Consider the following 9,225-nt stretch of genomic DNA (forward strand, 5'->3'; position numbering starts at 1 on the left):
TCGGGTGAGATGTGATGTGTACAATTGGAGGGTGTTTGGAAACCTCTCTCCTCCAAGCCCTTTCAATAAGGGGACTCTGTGTCAGCCCTGCCCCAAGACATCAGGAGTTGAGCTTCTTGGGACCTTTGGAGGCTCAGTTTTCCATGACAAGAGGCTGCGAAGAAAGTGCCTTTCTTGGCTAAGATTAGACTCTAGCAGAGGATCGGCAAACTTTTTCTATGAAGGTTGGGAAAGTAACCTGTAGAGGCTTTGCTGGCCAGGTGACTCTCTTTCAATGACTCATCTCTGCTGTTAGAGCCAGAGAACAGCCATAGACAACATGTAAACACAAGCATGACTGTGTTCCAAAAAAACTTTATTTAAAAACAGGTGGTAGGGCAGGTTTGGCCTGTGGGCTGTAGTTTGCCAGTCCCAGGATTAGAACAATACACTTTGAATTTTCGATTTCCTTTTGCTATAATGCTGTCAAGATCCATAAAAAAGATATGGTGACCCACAGTTTGGAGAGCATTGCTTTGGATGGGCAAACATCAAAGAAAGAGTGACAGAAGAGGATGGCCCAGCCCTGGGAGGCCTTCCTGGATGCAGCAAACATTTCCAAGAGAGAGCAAGGCCTGTGGCCTGATTAGCACTAGGGGCCTCCAGCAAGGTTTCCTGGGGTCAGAAGGAGCCATAGCCAGTCCCCTTCTGGTCCACTCAGGTCCTGCCCTTCATCCCAGGCTTCTGTTGAGTCATTTCTTCATGTTGAAAATGTCCTTTTTGGAGGAGAAACCAGGTGTGAAAATGGACTCTGAAGACTGTGAAAGAGATGAACTTCAGTGCCACTCAGAAGGTAAGATTCTTATAAAAATCCACACCAGGGGGCTTCCCTGGTGGCACGGTGGTTGAGAATCTGCCTGCCAATGCAGGGGACATGGGTTCGAGCCCTGGTCTGGGAAGATCCCACATGCCGCGGAGCAACCGGGCCTGTGCGTCACAACTACTGAGCCTGCGCTCCGCAACAAGAGAGGCCGCGACAGTGAGAGGCCCGTGCACCGCAATGAAGAGTGGCCCCTGCTCGCCGCAACTAGAGAAAGCCCTCGCACAGAAGCGAAGACCCAACACAGCCAAAAATAAATAAATAAATAAATAAATAAATTTATTAAAAAAAAATCCACACCAGGGCCAAAGAATAACTCCTAAAGTGGGACCTTGTGAGGTGCTGGGCACAGACCCAGCTTTTCCCTGTTGACCTTGCACAATTTTGGGAACTTCCTTGGTAAATGAATTAGACAAGAGAAATACTTGAGGGGAGAATGAAGCTTTGCAGCAGGTGTCCAGGTGCAGCAGGTGGGAGATAAATGGATCATTTTCACCCAAAGAGTCAGGGCTCTGAAGTCCTGACTCACCACCAGGATGGTTTTGAATTCTCCAAATGCATCTCTTTCCTCCCTACTGGCTCAGGCAGAGGAGAATTGTCCTGAGATGGAAGGGGTTCTCTGAGTCTGGGTTGGAAAAAGGACCCCTGCTCAGGGCTTCTGAGTACCCCCTGGAAGAAGGCACTTGGACATTGGCTCTAGGGGGACAAGACAAAGAGGCTTTTGACCCAGATGACTGTCTAAAGCACGGACTGTGAAGGGAGAGGAGGCCAAATCCTGGAGCTTGCAACTCACACATGGCGTTCAGAGTTCCAAAACTAAAAATCAGGATGTTGGTCTGACGGATGTGGATCCGCTAACAGTGACAATAGAGAACCAGCCCTGCTCCTGGAACACAGGTGATGTGGAGGCCATGCTCATTCTGTCCCTGAGACAGTGGGGAGTGGACCCTGGGAGGGCACAGGCACCAGATACTGAAATTCCCCAGTGCCAGGGAGCTTCAGAATGATGATCTTGAGACCACGTTCAGGGGCTGCCTCGGTTTGTTGCTGCAAGGGAGGGGAGGCAAGCCTCCTGCTCTCCACACAATGCTGGAGAGGCTTCTGTCTGAGCCGCCTCCCTCCCGTCCCTCCCCACTAAGGTACAGCCCTCCTGCTGCTTGGAAGCGTAGACTGTCAGAGCTGGAGGGACAGACGGGGCGGGAGGCTCAGAGCGGTGGGACGCAGAGTTATCTCGGACAGCAGAGGAGCAGCAAAGACAAGACTGGGTAGAACCTTTGCACCAGAGCACAGGGTTTGGTTTTTCTTCTTCCACAGGTTCTATGTGCTCTCAATGTGCAAGAGTTGTGTGAATTACGACCAGGCATTTCATTCAGGCATTTCCCAAACAATGTTTTATGGGGCAGAATCCTCCACATTATTCTCAAAGTAATGCAGGCAAGGTATGCTATCTCTTCTGAATGAATGCGATGCATATACTTCTAATAAGTAAGGTCTCTAGGAAGATCTGTATTCAGAAACTATTTCGTCTTCATCTCCCACTATTTTGGACCAGGGAAGCTATTTATAATCTCATTACTATTTCTCTGCTTCAGTATTTCTCAAAACACACACAAAAGAAGTAAGGCAGTCAGCGGTCCCTGATGCTCCTGAAAATTCCAGTTGCATGTGCTAACCTTACTTTCTCTGATCCTAGAGCCGGCCAGAGGTGCCCTGGAGCCAGGGCCCAGCCTCACCTCCGTGAGTTCTGCCCACTCAGGTGAGGCCCCTGGGTGGACTGATGAGGGTGGTAAGGGGTGAGGGTGGGCATACGGGATGGGCTGCTGGGCTCTCTTAGGGCAGTGAGAGACTCAGAGGCTGGGGACACCTCAGGGTGCAGGGACGGGCCTGAGGCCTTTCCTTTGTAGAAGCAAATCTCGGGAGGTCAATAAGAAAGATGAGCCCAAGACAGGCCTCTGCCTTTCTAGAGAGGTGTAGGTAACACACAGCTGCTGAGGGGCACAGGAGAAGAAAGGTTTTGAGCCTGGTGGTCCTTCTGACCATTGCCACGAGGCTGGCAACCCTGGCCTCCTTCCTCACTGTGCTTATGGAAACCAGAAACGTGGCCAGCTGGGGACGCGCTGGAACCTACACCACTGAGGGCCACGGGGCCCCACTGAGCTAGAACCCTTGTCACAGGCTACCCTGTGACCCTCCAATAACCCCATGAGGAAATGGTTAATATCACCACTTTCAGGTACAGAAACTGAGGAAGAGAGGGAGGTTATCTGCCCCAGGTGACACAGGTAGTAAGTGACAGATACTGGAATTTAAAGGTACTATAACATCTGTCTGCCCAAGTCAGATTTAAGGCTCCTATCGCTACCCTCTGCACAGGGCAGACTCAGGAGACCTCAGCAGGTCAGTGTGAGAACACTGGAGCCTCACTTTCCTTTCTGGTAAGATGGCAGTGGGCACCAAACACGATGAGGTACACACAGGTGCATGGCCTCCTCCTGTGTGTCTGGGAGGGGAGGCTGCTTTACTGCTACTGCTGTTGCTGTGACTGCAGTTACTCTGGTTGGCTTTGGTCTTGTTGTAGGTAGGAGCTTTCTGGCTCCTGATCTGCACTGTGCCCCACCTGGGTGGCACCAACTACCCAAGCCTGTCTGTTGGGCCTGTGCTGATTTCTCCTTGTCAGGGCCGTGATCCAACTCAGATCTGGGAGCAGAGGTTCTCAGTGGGTGTTCCTTGGACCAGAAATAGCAACAGCTCTTGGAAATTTGTTGGGAAGGCAAATTCTCTGGCTCCACCACAGACCTCCTGCATCAGAAACTCTGGGGTTTGAGGCTCAAGAGTCTGTGTTTGAACAAGCCATCCGGGTTATTGTGATGCACGGGAAAGTGGAGAACCACTGCCCTGTAGAAAAAAATGACCAGCACCTTAAAACCACTGTCATCTCTATCGTGGCCTTGAGAAGGAAGTTTAAAGAGTAGATTTGGGGTCAGGAATAATGTGAGAGAACACCAGTTAAGAGGATACTGCACAAGCCTGGGTGTGAGAGGATGGGAGCCCAGGACGGAGTGACAGGAGGGAAACAGAAATAAAAGAAGGACAGACTTAGGAAATATTGAAGAGGTAAAAAAAGCACTGTGTTAGTGCCAGAAATGCAACTTATATAGTATGTCTGGGTCTCACTCTGGACCAATTGAATCAACATCTCATGGTGGGGGGGGGGGCCCAGGCACCCACGGTCTTAAAAAGTCACTCACCAGGTGATTTCTGGTATAGAGCCAGGGTCGAGAATCACTGCCTTAGACGGTGACACTCTAAGCGTGGTCCACAGCCAAGCAGCATTAGCAGCACACGGGGCGGATAGAAAGGCAGAGTCTGCAGGTCTGGTTAATGTTTGAGACGTTCAAAGGGTTAGGGTTAATCTAGTTTAATGATTCTGAATCAACATGCATCTATACCGTGAACTCAGAATGTCTGGGGCCCTAAAGAGCCGCCGAGGAGAGTCTAACGTGAGCAGAGCTGAGACCCAGGGATCTTATCTGACCCCACATCACTGCAGAGCCACTTAGGATCTCGCCTGGGCCAGTCATCCATTCCATCGAGTGTCCGTGATGCCTGGGGCTCTAGGCTGGGGCTGAGAAAGAGGGTGGGCCAGTCAGCCAGGGGACCTGCTCCTGGGGAGCTTACAGGGCTGCAGGGAGATGACACAAGGACACTGACACCTGTGCCGCAGGGATGGGTGCAAAGAGCTGTGCAGCCCAGAGAGGAAGCCGGTCCACGCAGAGGGGCTGAGGAGGGCTTCCTGGAGGAGGTGGCAGGAGAAGCAGCAGGAGCCCTCCCCATTCTCGGGCAGGAGGAGACCAGGAGGACATTCCACACTGAGACCAGCCAGAGGCCTTGTGCTGATTGCAGAGGTGGAGAAGGAGACCTTAGACTTCATCTCCATATTATAATTGCCTATGATAGATAACTATATGACAGGATCACCCGGTGCAGTGGTTACCGTGTTGTCACATTGGACATTTTACAGCCACCCGTCCATGATGGTCATTGGCCCACATGTGGGCCCCTGCCCTTCATCCAACAAGGGCCTGAGCTCCTCCCTGAGGGGCGGGTCCGCTGCCCCGTCCAAGGCCCAGTAGGGAAGGTTCCCTCTGTGGCCGAACCTCTAGGCAGGAATGGTCTGAATGTGTCCCTAGGAGCCAGGCCCTAGGAAGTCCCCTGGCCACTCTTGTGGCTGGTCTGCCTGTTCAGAGAGGTTCCTCCAGGGCCAGGTGCCAACCCTGCAGCTTTTCCTGGGAGCCTGGCAGTGCCAGCTCAATCCTGCGCGATGCTGGGCTCCTGCTTCCTGCCTCAGTCTCTCACTCCCTGCTCTGCCACTGTCCCTTCATCGGCCCAGCCAGTGCAGGCATCTGTCCCACCCCAGGCTTTGCTGGTGGCGTGATGCCCCCGATGAGAAGATGCAGGAAAGAGGGTTACGAAGAGTAATGATTAACTTGTACTGAGCTCTTCCTGTAGCTCAGACACCTGGCTGAGTGTTATTCCTCTGATTAAGCATTTCAGTCCTCTCAACACCCCTCTCAGGTAGGTGCTGTTACTACCCCCCCCCCCATTTCACAGATGAGAACATTAAGGTTTGGAGAGATTTAGTAACTTCTATATCCTAAAGTAATAAGTGACAGAGCTCGGATTTGAACCCGTGTGTCAGAATCAGGGCCCACGTGCTTACATGCACACTAAATTTCTTGTGTGGAGCCAGCCAGAAAGCCTGGGGTGGGAGAAATCTTCAGTGGGCTGGACGGCTGAGTCCACAGGCAGGGTGGAGGGCTGGGGCTGGGAACATTGCCCATGGGCTAGAAGGACTGAGTTTTCTGTGCTCAGGGCTCAGTGTTGATACCTGGTTAATTTGATCTAGGTCCAAGAGTGAAGGCCAAAGGCCTGGAGAAGTTCACCATCCATGACGGGGATCACAAAGTATTGGTCCCGGACTCTGGGACCCTCAGAGCTGTTCTGTATAAAACCTACATACTCCCAGGTGACTCTCGGTCGTGTTTTTCGCCCTGGCAGCCAGGGGAAGGCCTTCCTCTGAGGGGCTCAGCTCAGGCTGTACCACATCTGCAGCTCCACGTGGTGGGGGTCTGCGGGGTGGAGGAGCCCGGGGACCACTAGGATCGCTAGGAATTAGACGATGGGTCTATAAGGATGGCCAGATCTGAGGAAAGTCTTTCTGGAAAGTTCTCTTTCTGAAAGAAGGAGCTGGCCTGTGGAAGAAGAGGCGGCTTGGACCAGAGTGGACAAAGGGTCTTTGGACCAGAGTGGACAAAGGGTCTTTGACCCAGAGCCAAGGGGAGAGGGTTATACTTCCTGCCTGAAACCCCAACAGACAAGAGGGCCTCTTCTCTCCACCGAGGACCAACCCATTTATCTTACTGTCATTTTCCAGAGACCTTCTTTGTATCAGCCTCCCACGTGAGGTCAGCTTGTGAGGAGAAAGGAAGCCTGATTCTCTTGGCCGTCTCTAAAGGCGAGCTGTGTCTCTTCTGTGACGTGAACAAAAGACAAAGCCAGCCATCCTGAAGCTGAAGGTGAGCTTCAGTTTCCTTTACCCTCGGCCACCCTAAGAGGGAGGTCGAGGTCCAGGTCCTTAATGCCTCTCATGCTCCACAAATTCTCATCTTGGCCAATATAACAGGAGCATCTGCCTTTCTGGAAGCATTGGGTGGAGGGTTTATTGCCCTCCTTTTTGGTTCTGGGCTCCAAGAGCACACATACTGGGTTTTCTCCATCTCAAAGCCTGTGCTATCTCATCACTCTCTTTTACCTCCTAGAAGCAGAAACTTTCCGACGTGGCCACCCAGAAGGAACCATCATGCCTGCCCTTCATCTTTTATAGGGTTAAGGTGGGCTCCTGGAACACCTTGGAGTCAGCTGCCCAACCCTGATGGTTTGTCTGCACCTCCTGCAATCCCGGGGAACCGGTTGGAATAACAAATACTTGCGGGAGAAGGAAACACACTGAGTTTTCATTTCGGCAATTCTGCAAAGCTGAAATGAGCCCCAGTGAAGTCAGAGAATAAGAAACGGCCCCGTCAGATGCCTTCCTGTCCTTTCCTCTCTAATTTGTGCCAGTTGCCGAAGAACATGGAAGCTACCCTTAACCTCTTTGGTTTCTTATTAGTACTTTGAGAATTTGTATCTTGAGGTCATACAAGGGAGGATTGCTTCATTGTAGAGTTCTTAGATGAAATAAAGTTCTCTCTATGCACTGCTTACCCTGAACCAACAGATATCCATAGGTGGTGTCATATCACATGATTTGGCCAAGCAGAGTCCGAACTTGCCCCAGGAAGGAGTAGCTGGGCTCATCCTATGCTGCAGAATTAGCCATTCCTACTGGGGTCTGACAGGCACTGGGGGGGTGGGTGGTGTGCAAGTCCATGGAAGTGGTTTAGTCTGTGTCGAAGGCACAGTGTGATGGGAAGAAAAACAACAGCAAGTCACCATCCAGCCAAGTGGTAAGTGGAAAAGGGTGTGGTGTGTCCCAGAAAAGGAGCAGGGTGACTCCAAATGTGGGAGAGGCACAGACACAAGGAATCTGGGTCCAGTGAGAGCCAGGAGACCGGGTGAGCAACCAGTTGGTATCTGGGAGAGCTGTTAACAAGGGCAAGTTCCTATCACTAAGCTGAGCTCAGATCCCAATTAGGAGTGATAGGAGGGCTGGCTGACCAGAAACCCAGGACCTGGAAACAGAGCGGCAGTGGGGCAAGGGGGAGGGAGACTTGGAAATTAGTTGTCTCCTAGGTATGGCTCTTCAGTTACAAGCAACAATAATTGAGGCAGGCTTACTTAAGCAGAAAGTAAACTAAAACAAACAGAAGCTTACTAGAAGGATTTTGGGTGTACTCGTTTCTTATAGCTGCTGTAACAAACTACCACAAACTCAGTGGTTTAAAAGTTTGCAGTTTATTATCTTGCCTTTCTGGAGGTCAGTCTGAAATGGGTCTCACTGGGCTAAAATCAAGGTGTAGACAGGGTTGCATTCCTTTTAGAGGCTCTAGGGGAGAATTGATTTCCTTGCTTTTCCAGCTTCTAGGGGTCACTTGCACTCCTTGGCTTGTGGCGCCTTGCTCCATCTTCAACGTCGGCAATGGCTGGTTGAGTCTTTCTTATGCTGCATCACTTTGACCCTCCTGCCTTCCTCTTTCACTAATAAGAAGACTTGTGATTCCATTAGGCCCACCCGCATAATCCAGGATAATTCCCACCTCAAGATCCTTAATTTAACCACATCTGCAAAGTCCCTTTTGCCATGTAAGGGACATATATTCACAGTTTCCAGGGATTAGGATGTGGACATTTATGGGGGCCATGATTCTGCCTAGCCCATGAAGGACATGCTAAGAAACCAGAGTCAGAAATTTTCAGCAGGTCCCAAATGGCAGGAGCAGGGATGTTTTGGCCTCACCACTCAGATGGATAAGGAAAAGATTCAGATTCCAAGGAGACCATGTGACTGCCCTAGTTTGGCTCATGTGTCTGCTTCTCAGTCAGCTAAAGGCAACACACCTTAATCAAACTCTCTACAAGATACCCCCTTACGTTTCCAAGAGGCAGTGAGGGTCCTCAAAGTCAAGCTGGAGAGCTGATCTCAGGGTAAAGGTATGCGGGTACTGGGCAAGAAGACAAAGCGATGCCTCCCTGAGTCCCCTCAGCCGTAACTAGGACTATGACAGTACCCCAGTCTGTGAGGGTCAAGGGGGGTGAGGCCCCAGGGAAGAGCTCCAACGAGGTGAGCTGCTTCTGTTTCTGATCTGAGAATGCTGGTGACCAGCACCAAGCCAGAGGTAAAAAAGTATTTAGTATTTTCAGTGTTTGAAAATGGGTCCAGGCGACAGTGATGCTTGGCATGGGGGGTGAGGGTGTGTCTTCTTCATAATGTCACGGAACTTCTTTGCAACCAAGGCGTGACTATTCAGATTGGTCTCTGAGCTGGAGCTGTCTCCTAACGGTGAGGACTCTGGCTCCCCAATGGGAGAGAAATCTTGGTCTTGAGGAGGTCGACCATGTGGGTCAAATGGAGACAGACATAGCCTGGGCTCCATCCTCCCCCACCTGCCCTTCCAATCTGGTGACACGAAGTAAATCGCTGTGGTGCATGTAGCACGTTGTGCGGGTTTCCTGTGAGGCTACACCGAGATCACAAATGTACCCGCCTCCTTACAGAAGCACAAGATTCCTGTGTGCTCTGACTTTATTGGTGGAAAGTCAGGAATGGTTCAGGTGATCACACAGGTGTGCCACCCCACTTAGTGCTGCGAGCGGCTTCCCACCCCAGCACCACCAAGCCCTCTTTCCCGGGTCTTATTTTTTTGGTC

At 51.2% G+C, this 9,225-nt stretch overlaps 1 protein-coding gene across 1 annotated transcript; it reads left to right on the forward strand.

The window, feature by feature from the left end:
- The first annotated feature begins 750 nt into the window (after positions 1 to 750).
- Positions 751 to 6,927, forward strand: IL37 (interleukin 37). Its single transcript, XM_036873784.1, is given in 4 exon segments — positions 751 to 832; positions 5,766 to 5,885; positions 6,294 to 6,421; positions 6,679 to 6,927. Coding segments are annotated over 4 exon segments (579 nt in total).
- The last annotated feature ends 2,298 nt before the right edge of the window (positions 6,928 to 9,225 follow it).

Source organism: Balaenoptera musculus, chromosome 13 (assembly GCF_009873245.2).
Source record: "Balaenoptera musculus isolate JJ_BM4_2016_0621 chromosome 13, mBalMus1.pri.v3, whole genome shotgun sequence".
Lineage (NCBI taxonomy): Eukaryota > Metazoa > Chordata > Mammalia > Artiodactyla > Balaenopteridae > Balaenoptera > Balaenoptera musculus.